At 41.3% G+C, this 25133-nt stretch overlaps 1 protein-coding gene across 2 annotated transcripts in view; it reads left to right on the top strand.

The window, feature by feature from the left end:
- npr2 (natriuretic peptide receptor 2) overlaps window positions 1–24597 on the top strand; it is a 67030-nt gene extending 42433 nt beyond the window's left edge. The window contains exons 12-22 of one of the 2 annotated variants that reach the window (XM_030436092.1): window positions 302–373; window positions 1191–1350; window positions 1459–1623; window positions 4089–4257; window positions 13010–13156; window positions 14704–14827; window positions 18497–18565; window positions 19031–19205; window positions 20543–20641; window positions 22651–22742; window positions 24005–24597. In XM_030436092.1, coding sequence (XP_030291952.1) covers window positions 302–373; window positions 1191–1350; window positions 1459–1623; window positions 4089–4257; window positions 13010–13156; window positions 14704–14827; window positions 18497–18565; window positions 19031–19205; window positions 20543–20641; window positions 22651–22742; window positions 24005–24067 — 1335 coding nt within the window. In that variant the 3' untranslated portion in view covers window positions 24068–24597. The remainder of the gene's footprint in view (window positions 1–301; window positions 374–1190; window positions 1351–1458; window positions 1624–4088; window positions 4258–13009; window positions 13157–14703; window positions 14828–18496; window positions 18566–19030; window positions 19206–20542; window positions 20642–22650; window positions 22743–24004) is intronic. The other variant, XM_030436093.1, reaches the window with a different exon arrangement.
- Window positions 24598–25133: the final 536 nt, after the last annotated feature.

The following is a 25133-nucleotide window of genomic DNA, read 5'->3' as shown; positions in this document are numbered from 1 at the left end:
AGATAGCTGCAACTGATATGATGTGACTGGATGTCTAAGCTGGACAGGGTTTCCAGTAACTGGCCGGCAGCAGAGCCGTGGAATTATTATTCGTTAACTTCCTGCAGGGCTCAATTTGTAACCCTAAGAAATGAAAATGAAAAAAGAAAATATTTCATCTGGGTTAAATGTGTTTTAGTCCTAGAATACGGCTGAGAAGCTCTTGGTAGTTTTAAAGGTAAAACCGACTTTTTTTCCCCTTGTGTTAAAAAGTTTTCTGCTCCGTTTTTTTTGTTGTTGTTGTTGTTGTTGTTATTTGCAGGACATTTTGGAGAATGAGAGCATCAACCTGGACTGGATGTTCCGCTACTCGCTGATCAACGACATAGTGAAGGTGAGTGGTGCGCTGACTGAAAGCGCCTGAGTACTAATAACGGAAATCAGAGGCAGGGACGACACATTGATTTGTTTGACGTTTTCATATGAACGTTGTCAAAAGGTCACTATCCAATGTTATATTAGACACTTTGTGTGCCATAGTGAGACAGAAAAAAAAATGTCTCGGTTGCCATGGTTTCACATGGAGGGTTTGTGAAAGAGTGAGTGCGGCAGAGAAAGAGAGCAGGAGGGACCAACATGCACAAAAATGTATTTTTGGCACAGGGCAGTGGATACAACTACAGTAAATATTGCTGTTAAATAGTGTAAAGTAGGACAGAAGCATAGACAGAAACTTTGTGAAAATTTCCTTCCATCTTAATCAAACCTAATCACGGACTAACTTAAGGAGATTATTTTTAATCCATCCTAACAAGAGGCTTTTTGTCAGGAGAGTGGTCTCTTGGATGGATTTGATATTGAGCTGCATGACGAGGAGCTCCGGCTAAATTTCACCACACAGATAGCAACGCTCTGCAGAGGAAAGGCGCTGCGGACGCTTTGAGGGACGTTTGACTCACCGTTTCCACAAAATATCGAACACGAGTACATTCAGTCCCCTACCCAAAGGAATTACCAGTAATTCCTCCGTGACTGTGCCACCCTTCAAAGGGGCCTCTTTTCAGAACCTTCAGTGCACATCAACTTGTCAAAGCGTATTATTTCCATCTGTCTGGATTTCCGTGTTTTCCTGTATGATTAGCTGTGGAGGAAAAACAGCAGAGAGCGAGAGAACACCCCTTAATGCTTGACTTCTTGCCCCTCTCCACCAGGGAATGAACTATCTCCACAACAGCTACATTGGCTGCCACGGAAATCTGAAGTCATCTAATTGCGTGGTGGACAGTCGATTTGTTTTGAAAATCACAGATTATGGCTTGGCCAGCTTCCGCTCGTCCTGCGAAAACGATGACTCGCACGCACTCTATGCAAGTAAGTTGAGTTCATTTATCTGGACACAGCACTGAATCTCTTCAATCACCAAAAGCATCAGCTCCCGTTGTATTTAAGATGCTTTATGAGCATGTCTGGCTGTTCTTGGGTTTCCAGAGAAGCTTTGGACGGCTCCCGAGCTGCTCATATACGACCGCCATCCTCCTCAAGGGACCCAGAAGGGTGATGTGTACAGTTTTGGCATCATATTGCAGGAAATAGCCCTGAGGAACGGACCTTTCTATGTGGAGGGCATGGACCTCAGCCCCAAAGGTAAACACAACTGTCTTTTACTGGCTTCAGCTGGTTGCTGGGATCCTTTAAAACAGCAAGCATGCAGCAAACCAACATGTAAGACGTGAACACAGAGGAAGAGTAAATCAAACAAATGAATCGGTATAAATAAAACCGTGTGAATGTTACATTATAAAGCTTCTTTTTAAGAAAATAGTCTGTTGAATGTTTCTGAAGGCACTTTGTAAAGGACAGAAAAGACGGAAATTCACATAATAGGAACTTCATTCATTGGCTTTTCGCTGACATTTCAAAGCGGACCTTTGTAAGGTCAGACTACTATATGGTGGCCCTGCAGCTATGTACACAAACAAAGAACATATGCTGGCCAGATGTCAAAGGCAGGTGCAGTCACAAAAACCAACACATCACATATCTACATGATCCCTCCAAGGAAACAACCAGGGTCCTCATAAGCAAGTCTCGCCACTCAGCAGCCATCTCGGCAACGCCCCCGGGCAGTTATTTGGGGCTAATAAGCCCAGGCTCCTGATTAAAAAAGATGGGCTTTGTGAGGCAACTTCACTGTGGTGGCTTGGAACATTAAAACTGCATACAAAAAACACCCACAACTAACACAACACATCAGTGTACAACAAAATGCCCACAGCATCAACAGACATGGGTAGGACTAGGTGGGGATTATTTTTATTGATTAATGAGTAATCATGAAAATATTAGGGGGATTAATGATTAATCCCCAAATAACATGGCAAAAGAAATTGTGAAAAATGCTCATTCCAATATCCTAGATTCCAAAGGGACGTCTTTGAATTGCTTCCTCTGTCAAAACAACAGTCCAAAACCCAAAGACTCTTCATTTACATCCAATAATGACAAAGAAAAGTAGCAAATCCTCACTTTTAAGAAGCTGGAAACAGCCAATGGTTGACAGTTTTACTTACTGACTGAAACAATTAATCAATTATGAAAATAATTACCAATTCTTCTTTTTTGAACTTATCATTGCAGCTGTGGCCATAAGTCAGAGAAAGTCAGAGAAAAGCTACAGGTTTCCTTTTTGCAAAACTGACTGCAAAAGGACCATTTAGAGATTCAATGAGTAAAGAAATCAAAGAGCATAGAAAGAGAAACAAAGATGATACCCACGCACATAAAGGCTCTGTCTCCATAAAGAACTCTGTTGCTTTTGAGACAGAAACTCACAACAAAAGGGAAAAATTACTTTTTCAAATTGAAACAATCCTCACTTGTAGATTGAAAGCGCCACTGGTCACTTGAATTATTCTCCTCTACGCGGCAGCAAAGAGATCTCAAGGCAGACGTTGACGTAGGTGAAATTCCACCATCAACCAAAGCTAAAAGGAGGCTTGAGCAGTCTGAGTTCTACGAATCAAATGAGGCACTGTAACTTTGTGAGATATTCACTTGATTTGTCTGCCTCAGAATGTTTGAGCCTCACATTAACTTGACCCTCCATTACTTCACTTGCCTAAGAAAGGCATGTTTATGGACAGTGTTGCTTTCAGACGGGCTTGAAAAAAAAAAAAAGTGAATCTAACAAGAATGCATCAAAAGAAGAAAAATTCTGAACATTGGCCTTGTAAAAAAGTATAAATGTGTGTGTGTGATAGGTAGTTTGAGCCTCTTAAGCATCATCAAAACCAGGAAGACCGACAGTTCTTAACAGCTAAAGGGCTTCATGCCGATATGAGATAATTCTTCCTCCTCTAACACGTTATTGTTATCTTCTCATGTTAACTAAAACTAAAAAATCTGAGCTTGATCACTGCTGACACTCTTCATCTTCCTGCGTCCATGTTGCAGTTTGATTAGCTTTTCTTAGCCAACATCTACTTTTAACCCCCACTGCCGTTTCTCCTTAGTAACAGCAGGAAAAACATTAACCACTGCAGCAATCCAAGATCAGGAGTTCCACTTTTACACACCCAAAGAGGATGTGTAAAACCCTCCTGGGGGCAGATCCTGCAGCTGAGGACTTTCACTAGCTTTATATTCATAGTCACGCTCGATGATGATTGTACAAGGGCCTGATACTTACCCATTAACAGGCTAAATGCAGTGAAGGCCTGCACCTGTTCTCTAGTGTCTGAATATGTTAGCTCCGCAGCTCTAATTGTAATTTTGTGGTTTAAAATAGCATTAGATGTGTCTAATTACCTTCATGAATCTTTCATGATGGTAGCAATAACAGGGGGGGAGGGGATGTTCAGGAATCATTTTGAAGAAGTTGTCTCTTACAAACTTTTAAATGTATATGATTGATGGATAGAAGAGGAGAAATTAGCAACAAGGTGGAATATATGCAAGCACACGCAGCAGGAAGTGAGGAGATCTTACCAGTAAATGTTCTGCAGCCACAGAGTATGCGTGAAGTGTACACATTTGTTTTACACATGGGACAAAAAAAACACACTGCATTTCCCCCCGAAGAACACGCCTCTGTCCTCTCTCCGCCGCAGAGATCGTACAAAAGGTGAGGAACGGTCAGAAGCCGTACTTTCGGCCGACCACAGACAACAAATGCCACTCGGAGGAGCTGACCATCCTCATGGAGGGCTGCTGGGCCGAGGACCCCACAGAGAGGCCCGACTTCGGCCACATCAAGATCTACGTGGCCAAACTCAACAAGTGAGACTCATACTTTGCTTCTTTTCATTGCCTGTCTGATCAAACGTTTCCTAAAAGAGTTAGATCACTCCAACTACGGTAAACAACTTTAGAAATCTCAAAGAAAATTATCTCGCGGAACAAAACTGATCTGCATGGGCTCAACAACACAAGAGCTAAATAAGAAATCATTCTGTTGTAAACTGAGTAAACTGACCATTTAAGTTACAGAGTTAAGTCATACCAGAACAGAGTGCTGGAAACCCTCTTGATTGAATTAACATTTTCTACGCTTCTATCCTTGTTTTCAAAGCAGAGATAATCTGACAAATTGAAATCGACGGAGGCCGTTCTTTCCCAGACTATCACTGTCTTCCCTGCCAAGCTCAACATATAAACACTGTGTCGAGAACCTGATGTCCCTCTGACTGCCATGCAAGTTGATACGTTTAAGAGATTCAAAAAGGCAAACAGGATAAGAAAGAGTCATGTTCTGGAAATCACCAAGGCAATTTTAGATAAAAGGCTGTTTGTAATTCCTGACAAGCTGCTCCCGACAGGAAGTGCTCTTTGCTGCTTTCCCATCTCTGGGTGTGTGTGCGTTTGTGTAAGAAAGGGGAGTGTGTGAGTCCATGTTTCTCGTATTGTTTTCAATGATCCCATGAATCATTCATATGCATATTTTGGTTCTGAGTTTTTGTGTCGACGCAGGAAGGGAGAAACGCATGTTTTCCCTCGAGTAGGGCAGCTCTGTCAGAAAGAGTTACTGTATAAAGCACCCCTGCTGATACAAAGTGACACTAGAGCACACACACACAGACGCACACACAAAGGCCCATGCAAATACACAGCTTAAAGCTAAAACAAAAAATGGGATTTGTACTAAAGCTGGTAGAGGCTGCAATGGAAAATGTACCATACTAGTATAATTCGCATTGATATACTGTAATTTACTTTGTAAAAACACACTAATAAGTTCTTTGAATGAAAAGTGGTAGAAAGCTGCAGAAAAACCCGGAAGAAATACCCAAAAAAGTATTAGAAACAATAAAATGTTTATTTAGTGTGCCTGATGTAAAAAGTACATTGGCTCACAAAATATATTATTCGTCATACATATTATTGTAGATACTGCTGTATCACCCACATACAGAAAAACACAAATCAAAACGTGCGGAATCGTAGCGATTTGCATTAGTTTTTTCACGAAAAGTGCAAAAAACACGACACATTTCCCATTCAAATAGATGGGAGATAATGGTGAAATTCCCTCAAACCCACACCAATTTGGGGCCTTGTTGCCTCGCCATACACAAAGAAAACATGATTCAAAGTTTCAGTGGATCACAAGACTTTACTTTACTTCTGTAAAAGCACAGTTTGATAGTTTGAATGGTTTTAGTGTCATCGCAGTTTACGTTTCGTGAAATTTTTGGTCCGTTTCAGATTTTATAGCGGTACTGCATTGCGTGAGTGGGTGACTATAAAGTCTACAACTTTTCTCTAAATGTGGATTAAAATCCCCCAATCTTCACTCCACACACATCAAATTCATAAAAAGTGTAGGGAAATTTTGTGCTCTACACAGGCATATAAGTATGAAAGCAAACAGACGCACACGTTTGGCTGAACAGGCTTTCAAGCAGCAAGAAAACCACCAACTCTGCCATAAGGGCCAATGTTAATTTGGAGCCAGCATTTCTGGTAGAAAGCAGACGCTCCCCATTTTCTAAATCGCTGTCATTTCCTCATTTTGGACTCTAAAAGCACTAGTGTCCTTTTCTCTTACCATATCAAGATTTTGCCAATAGCAGTTATACAACCACGTGTTTAGGAGCCGTTTCCCATAAAACATTTTCCATTTAAAATAATAGGAAATCCACACACGAGCCAAGACGCACACACACACACACACACACACACACACACACACGTCGTTCTTCAAGTTAGAAAAACTTGGTGTCAGTCTTCTGTCCATGGCTGCCAATTCATATTGAGATATCTTTCAGTCTATCTCTTACTGACAGTCAGATCTCAGACAGATCTCTTTTTATACTTTATATATACTTTATAGACTCACTGACAGACACAGCATGTGGTCTATGAGCCTCAGTCATTGTCCAAGCCTAAAACTCCTTTAAATATTAATGTTCCCCATCATTGTCTGTACCAAGTAGGTACTTGGTAGTAGATAAGTACTACAAAGTACTCCTTAGTGTCAGTCTAATATCCATGGCTGTCAAATCATCACACACAGCTATCTCTGTTGGTAGTTACTGACCTGCCAAGCATCAGGCACATGCTAAATTTCTTGAGAAATGTTCTAGATAAATCATTAACCTTCATAGACATTTCCCTGTTTATGTGTTGCAGGATGGTAATAAATTGTTCACAGCATTAAGCTGTGGGGCAATTTGTAACATATGGCCAGAATCTTCTCGTTTCACACACTGCTGATGTCTGACTCTCTCAGTTCTTGGCCGCCTCATGCCTCTCCTGTCCACGCCTGCTGTGTCTTGTTGTCCCTGAAGTCATAATCCTGGTCAGAGTCACTGTAAATCACCTGTACTGTATGCCCTGTTTTCAAACGGACCTCCGTTGGTCTCAGAGACTGTGCTCAGTCCCAGTCTGGTGTCAAGCCCTGTTCACTGGGAGGCCAGTTGACTGAGCCCCATTGCCCTCAGTGACTCCCCCAGTCATCCCAGGTTGTGGTGTGGGCAGACTCCCGGCAGCTAATCGGGCCACTTAGCTCCACGGTTAACTGACTAAAAGCAGCTGGGCGTTGTGAACACTTATAAATGTACACTGGCCTGCCTGTGTTGCTGGCAGTGGTGATACAGTTGATTGCAAGCTGTACTTTCCCAGTAAACACACCAACCTCTTCGGCTCGTGAGATGCGTCTCTCGTCTCTGAGACCAGAATGGCCTCTTCAGGTCAGCTGACTAGTATTTAATCTATTTCAGTTACCTCACTTACAGTTTATATGTAGATGAAGTAGTCACTAAGGCCATTGCATAAAAAAAATAGAAAACATTTAAATTTAAAGTTGTTGTGTTTGCATTCTTCCATTTGCCTTGTGCTATTGAGTTTTGACAGGAAGGTTTACCTTGTGTCCCTGATTAATAGGAAACCACTGCCGTGCAGTCAATGGCCAAAGCAATCATGTAGACAATCTTTCATTCACTGAAGCAGAGAGTGGCAATCACACTGAACAGGGGGTTAGCAGCGGAAATGGCTTGGCTGGAAGTGTGTTATTGAAAAGGAGAAAATCACTGAGGCTACCTTCACCTTAATGTTGTTCTCATCATCAACACCTTCTTCTGGCACCAGAAAGCTGTAGGGGAAATCACAACCAGAACAATCACAGTTATTTGTCTCCACATAATACCTCCGGTGGGCTGCTGTAGCTCAGCGGGGAGAGCAAGTCGGCTAGTGATCGGAAGGTCGCTTGTTGAAATCCCAGCTCCGAGCTGAGCTGAGCTGCATGTCGAAGTGTCCTTGAGAAGGATACTGAACCCCAAATTGCTCCTGATGTGCAGTTAGCACCTTGCATGGCGGCCTCTGCAATCAGTGAGAGCCCTGCGATGAGCTGGCGACTCATCCAGGGTGTACCCTGCCCTCGCCAAGAGACAGCTGGGATTGGCTCCAGCAAAAACTCCTGCGACCCCATAAAAGGGATATAGCAGTTACAGACAATGGAAGGATGGATGATACCTCTGTTTTCATTGGCTTACATTTATGAGATGGTACTACAGCAACTAAGTTAGCTCCTAAGTATAAATCCAGCTTTAGCCGAGTATGATCACAGGTATGTTCAACATTATTATTTTAAAGTTATCATTTAAAAGAAACTTGCTGTTGATTCTGAGGGCTCTTTGCAGTCAGCTCAAGTCACAAGTTTCATCTCTTGTAGTTCTGTGTAGCTAAAGTGCACTTCCATCACCTTTTGTGAGCATGCGCCTCCCATACTGGTGAGTTCAAGGCCGAGATTCGATGCCCTTATTGTGGAATCCAAAGCTGCATGTCTTTGTGCAGTCCCAAAGTGTATAGTGACTGCTGAGCCCTGAATCTTGAGGACGAACAATATCCACACAGGGACGAGAAGTGTGAAGGGTACTGCAGAGTGTCATTTTTGGCATTAAAAGTTGTCTCATGGATACCAGAACATCTTAACTGCTAATAACTGCTCAGAGGAAAAGAAACATACACACATCCAAAAGCTTTAATCCTTTATGTATACAAGATGTAACATTTCGGCATTAAAATGTCTAAAAACAATTGGACCGTAACCCTAACCCTTATATTGTATATGAGTTGTGTGCTTACATTACCCTAAATGTTTCCGACAATGTTCAAACCTAGAAAAATCTGTAATTTTATTCTGGGCAATGGTGTTTTTCATTTAGTCTGAGGAAATGTCACACGATCCATCGGAGAATGAGAAAGGAAGTTGGCGAATGTGACTAAACATAACATGAATGACACTTCAAAAAATGTAAACGTTTCTTGCAGTCATGTAGATCGATTTTCATCAGCACTGTTGGTTGTTTAACAAAGAAGACAGCCGTCCGATGTCTCCATGCTACCTTTGTCTTTTGTTTTGATCAAGAGGCATCTTGCGGCAGAAATTACATACCCTGCTTTTAAAGGGAACTACAAACGCACGTGTGTTGAGTAGCAAACTAAAAACAGGTGGTTTGGGGATTCTATTAACGGCTCTGTGAGCTTAGTGTGTGTGTCCGCTCAGCCTGACCTCTCCTCTCCGATGAGCCCAGTGATGTATAGCTTTCCATTTGCAGCGGCTTGGAGTAGAGAGCTCTGCATGATTGACGTCCTGAGAAGCACTCAAGGATGCTCTTGACAGCCGCATGCAGAATGTCTCCTCATGTCTACGCAGCCGCTCGGCTCAGGGTCCTGTGTGTAAATGCACTGTTATGCGCGGTTATTTTCATTAGGTAAATGTATGTTGTTGACGTGACGTGATGGATGGGCTGTTATTTTTGGTGTGTGTTTTTGTGTGTATGCGTGTGTGTATGAGCCTGGGCTTGAAGGGCGCGGTAACAAGAGGGGTGTCGAGCAGTAAACGCTTGGATTTGACACAAACAGGGAGCTGACACTTTGGCTCGCCATGAATAGCTGACCTCTCCCCACACACAACAAGTCTCTCGCTGTCTGCCATCACTGCTTATACCGCAACAAGGATTATTTCACTTTCTGTTCAGCAGTGAAACGTTCCTTTCTTACATGTTAGAAACTCTTGTTCATTTATTTTTAGCCGTGTTTTCGCTGAAACGGCTGGCACACCAGTCCACAGATTTGGCGAGAATGCAACTTCCTAAAGCATGTTTAGCCTCTTCGTAAACAAGAAAGCACTCAGAGAGCGCTTCCCACCGCCAAGACTGCACGGCCATCTACATTTGTGATTGAAATAGAAGGGAATGTTTTTAATTTTTAATCAGCGTCTCGATCCAGATCTGCTTCAAAATACACAGTGATAGACAAACATGCTGACTGGCTGATGACAGACGTGGACCTGAAAGGGCATACATCCTGCCTGGCTCAGTGCAAAGGAGACAGACTCATGAGATCTGAGTTATTTAAATTGATCTAAATGTGTGCAGTCGTCCAAATTTCGTAGGAAGTTTCCTAAAGAAAACTTTACAATTTAAACTTCTGGGAAATACGGTCATAATTCATGAGAGTAGCTGAAATCTGCATTCACAACACTGACATTCAGTTTTGAATAATCTATTCAGCGATTCTGGAGTCAGTCTCATTCCTGGGTTGTCAAAAATGTATACTGGCTTAGACCGAGCGACCAGCCCGTCAGTATCTGACGACCTGGAAATGAAACTCAGCAGTCGGCTGTCGTTCTCCAGTATCACTCTGTTTAACAGGGTGGTGTAGCAGCAATCTAACAGCACCATAAATCCCATTTGTGTAACCCCAATAAGCCAAAAAATCTGTTTTGGCTCTAATGCTTTTATATCAAATTAGCGGTTACAAATAAAATAAATCCCATTACTAACTCGCATTTGCTTTGGCGACTGATTTAACCCAGTTAAACTCATTTGAGGATTTTTTTTGTGTGTGTGATGACATCGTGAAATATAACCACAGACATTCACAGCTTCATTTAAAAACGTGTTCATCTCGTTGCATTGAGGTTTGAGTGGTTGATGAGATCCAGAGATCCACTTATCCACCAGCGTCTCTATTCACACCCTCGTAATTATTTATGAATTAAAAGAAACGCTTTCATCTTATGCTTGTCTGCAGACAAAACAACATACTAGTGTTCAGGTGACCTGCTGTTCACTGACTCAAAGATTCTCTTGACTAGGCTAGCAGTTGCTTGGTATTTATAAATTTCATCAACCTTCCGTCAGTCCTTTTCAGTTTCTCTTTTTTTCAGTTTTCAGAAATAATAGAAGTAGCAGGCTTAGCCAGATTAGTTATGTGCCAGTTATGTGCAATATCTTGGTTGACATTTGTCGGAGGATTAATGAAAAGGTTAGCATCCTTTCAGACAGCCAGAGGTTCCGGCTGCAGATGTCGCCCAGTGACGTTGGTATCTTTATTTTTTTTATTTAAATATTGTTTTGGCCTTTTATGGCTTTATTGATAGTACAGCTGAAGATATGACAGGAAACAGGGAGAGAGAGAGGGGGAGTGACACGCAGCAAAGGGACCCAGGCCGGGAGTCGAACCTGGGTCCGCTGCAAAGCCTCGGCACATGGGACGCGCGCTCTACCCACTGAGCTAAACGGCATCCCGGTTTGATTTGGATGAAGTAACTCCAGTATTTGTTTAAATTGATGCTCTTGGTGAATAGGTGTACAAGTCAGGTGATTCCTAACAGTCAAAAATTAGCTCCTGGATCAAACAAAAGTTTGAGCATTGTCAACAAACCTTACGAGATGCGAGAGCAGCAGCGATCCCCGTTTCTCCAAGGCTGACCTTGGTTGCATAGCTTGTAACTGCTCATGCCCTTTATGATTGTAAGCTCAAGCGAAAAGTGCTTTGTAAGTGGATACATGCTATTAATAACAAAAATGTCTCAGTTTTCCCCGCGGTCTGTGGCCTTCTATCAACAGACAAATAAATGGTGGAGGTAACAAACGAGCTATCTGATCCTTTTGAAGGACTTTTTCTCATTTGCGTTAAGAAAATTAGGTTTTAGAGGACGAATAATAAAATCAAAAGCTGAAATGTATTCTCTGGCTTCTCATCTCTTTAGCAACGCGCTCACCACAGAGAAAGTTCTCAGCTGAAACCGTAAACTATTCGTTTGGATGAATGGTGGGAAAATATGGATGTCTGTGATTCTCCGTGCAGTAAACAGTGCGCGGCCTGTGTGATTGCATTCAGTGCGTTGATACTCATCACTGTCTTTCATGTCTCCCTCTGATATTTTGTTCTTTAAACTTAAACAACATGTGGGTGTGTGTAGGATCTGTGACCCGCAAGAAACGTGGCAGGATGCCAGGCATTGATGCTTTTAGCCGCCACGGTGGTGTGGATGACTCACCGTCTTGCTCCGTTGGAGTAAATGCGTGTACATGCTTGTGTGTGTGTGTGTGTGAGCATATGAATGTTGAAATCTCCCGAGACACACATATTATACAACACATGTGTTATATAATTAAATGTGAAATGCTACGATCACAGCGGCAGAGACGTAAATAGAGACCTTTCACAAAATGTTTGGAGTGTCTGTTTTTCCTCCATGTTGGAAGGTAACAACGGCTGCCGTGTGGTCAGTATGACAGACACAGTAAACAAACCAATAGTATACATAATAAACCATTGCAGTAATACACATTTATGACGTTTTTCCTGTTTTACCAGTGCACAGAAAGAGTTGCTGACGGTCACTCTTGGACAGAAAGCTGTAGCACTCAGAGACTCTTAGACCAGCTAAAAAAAATATTGCTGAACTGTCAGTAGTCGAGTTGCTTTGTGGGTAATGCAGGCACCAGACGATAACTTCAGATTTATTTAATTAAATTATTTTTTTTACAGTGCTATTTGATTGCAATACTACATTTCTTAAGAAGGATTTCTGTTTATTCCAGGATTTAATTTTCTTAACATAACCTACTCATCAAAGCAATTATTGCAACAAAACACCCCGATTAACAGACGATCCAAATCACTTCATTTTAAAGGGTCTCTGTGGAACTTCCGTGTTGTGCTGGAGGCCAGCATTTAATGTTAGCAGGCTCCATTTCTCAACTAATGTTAGCCAGTGTGGCTCACTGTTAGTGGAGCGGAGGGAGGCGCTGAGACGAGGCACTCGAGGACGCACATAAAGTCCCATCCTTTGGTGAGGAAAATCCAACCCCAGCCCCTCGCAAAGAAATCCCCAGTCCAGCAGCATTAAACAACTTCAACTAATCCTCTCATTTTTCACATCACGTCACAATCCGCTCACATATGGCCCATAACAAAAATATTAATACATGCAAATGTCTACAGATTGTTACTTCGAGCCCTGTTAAGACATAAGCTTCACTAACTTGGAGGGTGTTTCATCTTCTGACTGCTCGTGTTTCCTGCTGAGTCATACTTGCTTTGAATATTGTTGTATTATTCCTAGATCTCAGCTATTCACTTGACTGCAGCATTATTATTATTATTATAGAAAGGGGTAATGACCAAAACCACAGAAAAGACTCAGGTCTGATAAAGCCAGGATGATGCTGAGCTTTCACTGGCGAGCGTTTTGTGTGGAAATGACCCGATGCCACTCTGCCTGTGTTTTCTATAGGGAGGGCAGCACCAGCATCCTCAACAACCTGCTGTCCAGGATGGAGCAGTACGCCAATAACCTGGAGAACCTGGTGGAGGAGCGAACACAAGCCTACCTGGAGGAGAAAAGAAAGGCGGAAAACCTCCTCTATCAAATTTTACCGCAGTAAGAAAAAAAAAAAAAGAAAATACAGTCGTATTCTCACATTTTGTCCTCCCACCCAACAGCTTGAGACTTCCAATTAGCCAAGCAAATAGACTAAGTGTTAGCAGCGTGGCTCTCTGACAGTCTCTGTTAAATCCCTGTATTAATTAAAGACTCGAAATTCACAATTTATCAACGGATACACATTTCCCCGCGGTGCGATCTCACCGTAGATGAAAGGGAGCCGAGAGAGCTGACAGGCAAACTGCTCATTAAGGCCTGACAGACAGAGAGGCGTGATAGTGAGTTCAGGCGTTTGGATAACACACACAGCAGCAAATACCATCTCTCTCACCCGTTTATCCTCTTTTCCTGCTTAGGAATTCCCCCCCCCCCCCCTTCAAAGCTGTCCTCACAGACAGAAAGGAGCCTGAGAAAGGACAGATATCACTTCTTACTCGCTGACTTCTGCCACAGTTGTTTTTTTGTTTTTTTTTGCCTTTGGTATTATTTGATTATTTGATTAGAGAAGAGGAAAATTAACATGAGCAGAATTAGAACAGATAGACCGACATCCAGTTATAATTAGACCTGCCGGGCGATCTGTGGTTGTGTTTTATGAAGACGTGTCTTTGAGGATTTTTTTGTTAAGCCGGCTTTCGGTTTGGGTCACCAGTCCGCGCCTAAATCCAGCATTGAAATCCGACTTCTATTGATGAAATCCCATTTCAGTGACTGGGACGCAACCGTAATAAACGCTGGCAATATATGTTTCTGCAATCCACGGATATGTTGACATTTTTCATTTCTTCATGTTGCAATTTGCCGTTCCTTTAGGTGTAATTTTCAGTGCCATGTTGTGACAACTATTTGCTTATATACATGATTACGTTTAGGCACAAAAACTAGAACAGTCAAACAACTTTCTAGGAATGTTTTGGCTCACCTGGTTCTGTCGCCGCAATCATTGCTGGTTATTGTTCAGACATCTGGTCACAAAAATCTGTTTCGTCGCTACAAAGACGACTGTAAAATGTCCCAACATCGCCTTTAAAAGATCCAGTGGTTTCATAATTACAAACGGGAAAACACCATTTTGAGTGGTCTCTTGCTTTGCAGCTGTCAGCTGTCAAGACACCACCACCCCCCTCCGACTAACGTGAATGCGAAATGACACGTATTGGAGAAATGTCAGTACGTTATCCGACTCCGTGGTTTGCACGGATGTAAAATGCAAACATGTTATTCTGCTGATGGGCTGGGAGAAGCCCGGGCTTCAGTGTGATGTCAAAAGGACCCTTCCACATGTTTCGATTGGTCGGTGAATCGTTCTACCTCCTGAGTCACAGCCGCCCCCGTCAACCTGACGAAGCGATGTGAACAAAACAACCTCTTCAGCCTGCGTCAGCATGTCTGACCTTATTTTTTAAACATCTTTAGTCATTCAAGTATTCTCCTCTGATCTTCCCTTGCTTTTACATTTTTCTAAAGTTATGATTAAGAGGCGCAAACATTTTGACCTCACACCTCTCTCTCTCCCTTTCTCTCTCTCTCCCTCCCTCATGCAGTTCAGTAGCAGAGCAGCTAAAACGAGGGGAGACGGTGCAGGCAGAAGCGTTCGACAGCGTCACCATTTACTTCAGTGACATTGTGGGCTTCACGTCCATGTCTGCAGAGAGTACACCGCTACAGGTACACAGCAATCAATATGTCACCGCAATCCTCCAGCGAATGACTCCCACTCTGCATCTCAATGCTTCTGTCCTAGAACTTGGTGTTCCCTGGTGAAATGCTTTCGAGATCCCCTTTCCTGACTTTCCCTCACAGCTACCGAGCTCATCGCAGAAGCTTTTAAAAATCCCAGTTCGTGATCGTAGTCACGGCGAATCCTCACTCTCTATTTATGCATAAAAGTGCTCACCAGTATCAGGTCTCTACCTACAGTGTGTCTCATAGTTCCCACAGTGTGTGTTCCCACACACGGGCCGCAACTCAAAATAGTACAGTTGTTAGATGGAAGAGTGTGTTGACGCAGAGTTGAGTCACATTATGCGACCACATATCTCCCTCTCACTTGAATACCAAAGGGAGGTTTCTCAACCAAATACATGATTAGAATGTCTCATCGGGGCTGAGGGGCTGAAGGGTTGATGGGCAATCCGACACCTTCAGATGGAGCGGGATCTCCACGAGGACACTTGACGCTTGCTCTTCTCACCTTCATCCCTTCTTCTCTGGTCGTGGGAAAGAACCAGTTAAGCCTCTCGACAACAAAATAGCACACAAGAAAATCAAATCCAGTACTGCGGCGCGAGTAAACAAGGTAACTGTTTACATGCCGCTCCCCTTGAATGACGCCATTATCCCTCAAGGGCGTATGGTTTCAGAAGTGGGGTGGGCACATCAAGGGTCCTCGACTGAAACCATGGGAATTCTGTTTCCAGCGTTTATATACATTTATATCAGGCTTTTTAATAATACAGCACAACACAAGTTGTTATGATCCTGTTATGATAAAGACAGACAACAAACACATTTTAACCTATGTCAGTAGCCTGCTGTATATGGCTGTGCATACAGTAACAGAAGACAATAGTACCGAGCTTGCCATATGCCCCAACAATAGAGCATAACATTTTTTTCTACCCACTTCAGGTATTTCTCGCATGAGTGCACATAACTGAAGCAATGCTCAAAACCATAATGTTAAAGTAGTTTGTTAAGAGTGAATTATCAATTTGTGTAGGGTTTGTTATACTGTAAGGACTGTAGTAGTGAAATTGAAAACTGAAATATGTGTTCTCACTCATCACCGCTCATTGTGTAACAGAAAGATGGTTGAATCACTGGCTGCTAAAGAGAGGGAAATCACCACTAACATCGCACGTCACAGGCCATGTCACACGAAGGTTCAATAATGACGTTCATACACAATAAAACATAAACCTGATTTATTTCTCACAGTCATCATTTATGTTTTATAAGATCTCTTTAAAATATTTTCATTAATACAAGAAATTATTTATTGAACCCATTTCAGACTCAACGCTCGTGACATTTTTCAGCCGCCCCTCCTAAGCCTACTTACTCTGATTGGTCGATCATGTTGTCTAGTGGTTGGGGCCTGTAGATAACTATTCTTTTCAATGTTGATTATTGTGTCAGTTATTTTCATTTTGTTTTGTTTGTTTGCTATTTTGTTATTCCAATGTCCGAAAAAATTGAAATATATATATGAGTGTTTCCCAAAGATAATGTCCTCGGGGGCTTTGTTTTGTCAAGAACCCAAAAATATTCAGTTTACTGTCATAGAGGAGTAAAGAAGAAGCTTAAGAAGCTGGAATCAGAGAGTCTAGCCTTTTATTTTTTCTTGAAAATGACTCATATTGATTAATCAGTAATTCAATAACAGTTGGCTATTAAGACCACTTTCCTAATTGATGCCCAATTGTAGCATCTTTGAAGCAAAATATTACCTATAAATTACAATATAGATTAGATATTAGTTTAATTTATTTTTCACCCCAAAAAAGCATCCAAAGGAGGCAACAGCCACCCATCAGCGTCTGCAGCCGTCCTCAGTGGATATGTACACCCTCGGTTCCACTGTCAGCCAGTCAGTTAATCAAACACTTCACCGTGTGCTGACCTGTAATGGTCCCGGCCCTCCTCTTGCTCTCTGACAGCCATCCTGAAAAGGTTGTAGTGCATTAGTGAGATGCATCACTCCTCTACGTACCGCACAGTGCTGCTCCTGAAGGATGTCACCGGCATTCTGAGCCAGTTAGAGGAGTTTAGAGGGTTTATTCACCTTTGAAAGATTTCCACTTAAATGTAGATTGTACATTATGTACAATATAGGAATGTCAGGTATTAAAATGAGACGATGGCCAGACATAAAGTATTCCTTTCAGAAGTCCTGTTGTTTGAGTGCCAGTTCTGCATATTTAGTGTAAAGTGTGTTTATGTTTTTTATGAGGAAGTTTTACTTGAGCGTGCTTGTTAGCTCTCTGGGGGACACACAATGTGTTTTGTTGAGTGCTTATATAAATTGTCATTGTATAATAGCAAATAAAAATGACAAATGTTTTGCAATTTATCGCAACAGAAAATACAGCACAGGCCTGTCCTAACATTGGTGATATAAACAGACCTTTAATAGCATCAGAAAACGTGTGTTATATAAAGGTTGTTGTTGTTGTTGATGATGGGCACATCCTTAAAGACGTGTCAATTGGTGACCGAGCAGCCTTTTGGTCCACATTTGAGCTGCAGTCTGTGTCTTTAAAAGTTCAGCATGGACAAACCAGTCTTAAACTTTTTATTTTTTTCACTTTTGTCTGCTCCGGGCTGTACCTATGGCCTGTTTAGGCACAAAACCCACTTAGGGTTAGGACAAGATGATGTTTTGGCTTACTGGTTCTGTCACACACCTGACATCTCGTTGAAAATATACCGCGGTTTGACGCTTACACATGTAGCAACGCTGTCTTGAGCGGCGGTCTCCTGCAGCTGTCTCGCTCGACTGTTATGCCACCACATTCCAGTCCACCTCCTCAACATTACAGTCAGCTCATTTAGATGTAATGTGTGCTCCATGTGACACAGATTGTAGAAATGTTGATAAAATACTTATGACACATTCAATTTGAATCTTTGCTGACTGACGATAAACCTCTAGTCGCTCCAGACTCCAATTTAAAAACTCGGGTATACTGTGGAATAAAGCGGATAGGCCTCATCAGTATTATCTGAACTCCTTTGACAAGAGCTTGAATGTAACGGACGTCCCCTTTTATCTAAAAGTTGCTCACTGCAGGTTCACGTTTCTAATGATTCAGATCCTCATCCGTCGCAGTTCAAACATTCTCATTCACTTAACATTGCTCAGTTCAACAGTGCAGCACAAAATGTCCTGATGGGATGCAGAGCCAGCTGCGTTTTATTTTCTGTTTAAAGATGACGTCTAAATAGAAACGTTGCCTTTGAACGAACAGCCAGCCTCTGACATTACTGCTAAATCATATCTATTATGCCCCACACTTTGTTAAATTCAATGCAGACTGTGTTGGTTATATTCCATCTGTGGGTTTGATTTATGATCCTGTAAAATGTGTTGTCAATGAGCCTCAGCAGGCAATCGTCCAGTGACAGACGAAACAGAGGTAATGTTGGGGGAGTGTGAGGTCTTGTAGACATGCTGGCCTCCCAATCTATCAGCTTTTAACAAAAGAGACGCAGTGTCATGTTTTAGATGTAAATCTCCATTGACAAGTCGCTGACACACATACTAGTTAAACATTTTCAGTACTTATCACTGAAATCACTTATTACTTTAAACCTGTGTCTCTCTCTCTACAGGTTGTCACTTTGCTCAATGATCTCTACACCTGTTTTGATGCCATCATTGATAACTTTGATGTGTACAAGGTAAGTCAGGATGATCAGTGTGGATTATTACTATTATAGATTTTAATTTAAAAATGTGCACGTTTGTTTTTGAATATTAAAGGGACAGTCCGATCTGAAATCAAAATTACATATTCATCTTCTTACCTGTAGCACTTTTGATCCATCTAAATGGTTTCGGTGTGAGTGTCTCGGTTTTGGAGATATCAGCCAAAGAGATGCCTGCCTTCTCTCCATAATGGAACTAGATATATAAATATGCGATTTTGATTTAAGAGTGAACTGTTCCTTTAGCTTGTGTTGCTCTCTTGCTTCATATAACAAAAATGCAACTCAAAGGTTTTAGTATATGCATTTTATAGCATGTTTCCTAGCTTCAAACACCAAACACGCTAAATTCTTTGATACACAATTGAGGAATTCAGGTTCTCTGTGTTTGAATCCTCGGAATACAACATAAAAACTGATATGAATTCGGCCCTTCAGGTGGAGACCATCGGTGACGCCTACATGGTGGTGTCAGGGCTGCCGGTTCGGAACGGAAAACTGCACGCCAGAGAGATCGCCGGGATGTCGCTGGCGTTGTTAGAGCAGGTCAAAACGTTCAAGATCCGACACAGACCCAACGACCAGCTGAGACTCAGGATAGGTATACACACAGGTGAGTCCGAACCCTCAGCGAGATCTGCACCGAGGTTACCTGGAGCCACGCGGTCTCAGGTTCAGCATCTCATAACGGCCACCCTGCAGAGGTGTCCCTCACCAAAGCACTGATTAGTCGACATGATCATATATATTTTTTGCTCAGTGAGTCTCAAGAGTAGCTTCATAATGTAACTTTATTTTTCCTGTGGTCAAAAGCCGCAGTTGCTAGGAGCAGATAACTAAACTTATTTTTCTCAACATTTAAAACAATTTGAATAAATTCTAACTTTCGTACATTGAGTCCAATGACAACGACGAGGACAGCCGCATCGATCTCCTCCTGGCCTGTTCTCACTTTTGAGGCCTTTTTTTCCTGCTGCTGTTTCTTTTTATTGATTCAGGCATTTATCCCACAGTGGTACACAACGATGACTTTCCCATATTTAATTCTGCCTTGTGCCCATCAACAATTGATTGGGTTCTGGAGGGAGAACAGCCGGTAATGAGCACAAAACCAGACCATTTTGAACTGTAGAGCAAATCCCTAACTGCGGCCATTGATTAGGAGGTCTGAAGCAGGCAGCCGGAACATTGTTGTTATGAAATCTCATTCAGATAGCTGTCGGAGTTTGTCTTTTTTTACAAATATTGTTCAGAGCAGCAGCATTTCCAGTGCATGATGTCTTTCTGACCCCTCTATAATGAAAACTGAGTATATAAATATGAAGGTGGACAAAAATATTAGAAACACCTCTCAGTTTAATACCCACAAACAACAGCCTCCACCATGAAGTTAAATCAACGCCTCTGTACAAACACAACCAAAGTAAGCAATACAATAAAACCTTCATGACAGTAGGATTTGTTGCAGGACTCTTGTATTAGCCTGTATTAGTTGAGCTAGTCGTTTTAATTTAATATGGTGGCAACTGAGCACCCATCACGTGTAGGGCACTTGTGATCTGTAACTTCCCACCTCTGGATGCCGACGCACTGACTGGACATAAATACTCCGTATGTTTTATCTCGATCTGTCTGCAGCATTTAGTCTGATGTAATTTATGAGAGGCCCCTGACACAGTATTTAGTCTGTATCGGCTCATGGCTGCACTGTTTATGTTCTTATTCAGACACTTGACACGCAACAGAAACGGACCAGCGTGCGTAGGCTGGTACTTAGCATTGTCCGGGTAATTTAAAGCACATATTTAATTCACTCACACCTCTGTCGTCACATTTAAAAACTGTTTCACTGCCGTGGTTTATGCGATAATGACTGCAGCTCCCAGCATGACACACATGATCGTTTCTTCCGCTGTAAAATGTGTCTATGTTTGACTTGTGTTTTTACAGGTCCAGTGTGTGCCGGCGTGGTCGGGTTGAAAATGCCCAGATACTGTTTGTTTGGAGATACTGTCAACACGGCATCTCGAATGGAGTCCAACGGAGAGGGTGAGTTTCGCTGTCGCTTGTTTTTGTTCTGTGTTTTAAACTCTGGTTCCTGCGTCGATGTTAAATCACACGTCTCAACACACATTTCCACAGCGAGGAACGTGTTTTATACCATCTTATGTACTCTGCTATGTATTATACACAATATACCTGTCATTCAGGTCGGCCACATTGTAATTCTACTTCCTACTAGAAGGATATGTCCTTTGTTGCTCTCACTGAAGCTTTTTCCTTTCACTTAAAGTTTTTATTCTTGTTGGGTAGAGAGTTTTTCTTTTGTGTGTGAACTGACCTTGTACCAAATGACAGTCCACATTAGGGTTCATAATAAGTTCATCTGCAGGTGAAACTTTCTTCATTTAGTGATGGTGTACAGGGTTTATACCTAGGGCAAGTAAATCAGTAGGTTATTCCTGCTTCTTTCTTTCTGACTCCCTTAACGTGTCTGTGGCCCTCAGACCTAAAGCCCACCCTGAAACAGTTAAACATTACACATCTGGACTAAATAATGAATTTGTTGGGACTATTTTTGGCTGCGGATTAACACTAAATAGGTGCTTTAGTAAATATTCCCAGCAGCATGATGGTTTATTTGAGGTCAAAATAAATTACAGGTACAATTTAATTTTACACAAGTTCAATGTAAAGACTCACATTTTTTGCCAACATGTTGAGTCAATGTGAATATGTGAAATAACCTGGTCTGATTAAAGAAATGAATACCGACTGAAACATAAACCTGATGTGTTTATACGGTTATTACACATAATGTTAAGGTGACCTTTCATGTAAACCTTATGTGCTTCTTAAATGATACGTAAAGGAAATGCATTTCATACAGGTTATTATTCCGGCTTCAGTTATAAATGACACTTTTTGTTATTTAATGTATTCACTTTGACTCAACTCAAAAACTTCGCCTTAAATGTGACCCTGTACACTGCACCTAATTGATAGGATTACATGTAATTAACATACTTAAAGTAAATGTTTAAGGCAATGATTTTTGAATGTATTCATGACAGTGAAGAAACTGCAAGAGTGTGGCTCACTGATTTGTGTTTTAAATTGTTTTTAGACAAAAAAAAACAATAAAAATTGGTGCTTAACAGAGGAAGAAGATCTGTCAGGCTTTGACTTCACACGCTGCATTGTACAGATCATTTCAGATTTGGTTTTGCTCCTCTAACTTTTTTTGTTTTAGTGTAATGGCAACAGTGTTTTATTGGGAATGAGAGATTATTACTATGATTAACTGTGTGCGTAGATATTTGTTTATTATACTGTACGTTTTTAATATGGACCACAGGAAGAGTAGTTGCTTCCCAATTAAGTTTAATCCCAATTAAGGGGATACCAATAAACAGTACACATTTAAACAGTTCATTGAATCTCTTACTTGAACCCGATTTCATCTTTATCTTTACTGATTAAAAAAAAAAAAAAGTTAAGTGTTAATGAGTAGCTGCCACTGAAGTTGGACAAAATGTGATTTCTGAGCTGAACATGAGACGTATTGAGCTGCCGAGTCCAATTCTTCCTACACTGACGTTTCTTTCCTTAACTGGCAGTGACAGGAACTAATGTTATGAAACTGTGGTTGGATATTTTGTGAGCGTATCATCAAATGTATTGATTAAGTACTGAGCTGCTTCCTGTATTGTGCCTCTGCTGGTAAATAATTGATTGCACTTACAGCGAAGGGCCCTTAGCCAGCAATAAACTGAGCAGCCTGAAGCTTCACAGGCAGGAATCACGTCTCACATCTCTGCACTGTGTGCATTAATTGGACAAAACAATACAGTTTTTCATCACTGTTAGCATTTCAGCTGCTGGCTCCTGATGGTAGTGAATGCATCGGCTCATCTCACACACAGCCTCCTGCTCTGCTGTACGTCCTGCAGCCTGAGACAAAAGCAGCGTAGTGGAAATTGAAATATTGTTAGGGTTGCCATTCAAGGCGTGAAAATGCTCAGTCTGGTCTTTTGTGCTCTCGGTGTGTTTTGCAGCCTTAAAGATCCACGTATCCTCGGCCACCAAAGAAGTGCTGGATGAGTTTGGCTACTTTGATCTCCAGTTACGAGGAGACGTAGAAATGAAGGTAAGAACACTTACTTTGCTTTGTCAGAATGTATTAAGTTTAGGCACTAAAAATAGAGCATTGCACTAACAATTGTGTTTGTGACTGCTGAGTAAAATTTGCCCACAGTGCAAAAAAAACATGTGTCTGTACAACTCATTTGGATTCAGATTCAGACTTGAAGACAGAAAATTCTGCAGACAGGGTGAACTGTTGACACTGTTTCTGTTGCTGTTCAGGAATGTTCAAGGAACTTTCACTGAGCTATTTTAGTTTAAGACTTAAAACAAGACACAATCATTTCTTAATTGTTTCGTCTATAAAATCAGGACTGTAGCCACGGCTGAGGACGCTTTTGTTTTCCGTTCTCAGTATTTCTCAGTGTTTCTGAGAATCTGGGTATTTTAACAATCTTAGCAGGTAACATCATGTAAATACAGAACTTGGTTTATTTTGAGTATTAAGTACTACAAGTACTTTTTAAGTGGTTATAAACGAGATAATCATTGAGATCAGTAGTATTATAAAATACGTTTTCCTAATGCCTGTCACCAGGTCAGATTCCCCACACAATCATAATATTACAAGGGAATGATGTGTAACTTGAATAACTTTAGCTTTCTCAACAAAAGTGCTAGCCAGATAAGGATCTGGTGCTAATACAATATTTGTCCACAGGGGCCGCCAGAATCAAGACAAAACGAAAGTCCTTCACAGCTGCTTGAAGTTAAATAAGTTTAATAAAAACAAAATGGGGCATTTAATGTTTCCCTTACAAAGTGACATTTGCATCAGCATGGAAACTACTTTAAAGGGAGTTGTGGGGTTGGAATTTGTTAAATTGGGATGTCAGGCTCTGGCCTTTTACCAAATGAAAAGAAAAAAAAGTGCTATGAGGTGATGTCTTCAACTAAGTTGTTTTGTCCCACCAATGGTCAAAACCCAAAGATATTTAATTTACATCCTCACACATGATAAACTTATAAGCAAATGTTGGTTAATAGTTGCCAATTAACTAATTAATTAATCAATTGTTTCAGCATTTTTTAAAATTCTTTTGTGGAAACAAATATATTTTAATGGCATTTTGAAATGACAACGCTTAATATTCCTGTGATTACATACAGTATGATGCTTTGTTTGTGGAGAAAGATGGAGATGTAGGCTGAGCTGCAGTTAGCGTCAGGGTCACCCTTAAGCGAAGGGCAGCCTAGTAGAGGATATCAGCCCCACCCCCCCGCTACATCTCCATTGATGAACCTATTGATTTCTGTGTTTTTCAGGGCAAAGGCAAAATGAGAACGTATTGGCTTCTTGGGGAGAAGACTGATGTGTATGTTATCTGAGAGGCCTGCTGATTATGTGGCAGCAGCAGTGGAGACGACAGCAGGAGCTCCTGTGGCCGAGCCACTACTTTATTTGTTCTAGAATAAGTCTTTATTGGTGATTTCCATGCAGGGGAAAGGAGAACGACACCATACGACAAAAACAGAGGGAATTCCAGGTATATTTATTACCTGTATACTGTAATTGCAAAAAAAAAAAAAGAATAGAAAAAAAAAAGGAAAAATATTGTAAAAGTTGTTTTTGTATGAAAAAACCTTTCTGTCCTGAGAGTGAGTACTTTTCACTGATAAAATTCTTATTTTTTGTGCTTTCTATATTAAGATTTGTATAATGTGTTTGGAAGTCAATGATGTAGTAATATTTCCTTGAAACATCCATTGAAGTTTGGAGGCACAGCGTTACAAATGATGTCACTGCAGGGGTTCATCAGCCGTGTTACACAGTACAAGATAATATGTATATATGTATATCCAAGATACTGTAAGATATTTTGTTCAATAAACTGAGTGAAACACTCTTTTTCCATTTATGGACCGGGCTGCATTTTGGTGCTTTTGCTCTGTGGACTGTGGTTAGCTATTGATGTTGTGTATCCACAAAGGATGTAACAGGAGAACGACACAGAGCAGCCCTAATGAGTCTGTTGTGTATGCATTAACTTTGAATTCATCTTCTCACCGTTCATGTGAACTCTCTGAACATATCTGGGCCACATCCTCTTGACAATACTCACCCAAATGTTTTTAGTTTAACCCAGAAAGAATTTATAAATGACCTTGTGCTCTCCCCCTGAAATATTGGATGTCCCGCTAGAATTGCACATTTAGCAAGGCAGGAAGAGCTCAGAGTGCCGATGCAAAAGTGTAGGAGCCGGTTCAGCTGAGGGGCAGTGTATCCGATACAACCTTTTGGGAACACGCTCTGAAATTAAGCTGCAACTTAGAGATGTTATTGTTCTATTCATATCTTCTATTAAATGTCAGTTCTGCACTTATCTACAACAGCACACCACGCCAGAAAAAGAGATATGTACCTGTCGATCTAGGTGTGCCAGATGTGCTACAG

The sequence above is a fragment of the Sparus aurata genome, chromosome 12 (genome assembly GCF_900880675.1).
Source record: "Sparus aurata chromosome 12, fSpaAur1.1, whole genome shotgun sequence".
Classification (NCBI taxonomy): Eukaryota; Metazoa; Chordata; class Actinopteri; order Spariformes; family Sparidae; genus Sparus; species Sparus aurata.
Note: the sequence above shows the minus strand (reverse complement) of the source record. Positions and strands in the feature narration are given on the sequence as shown.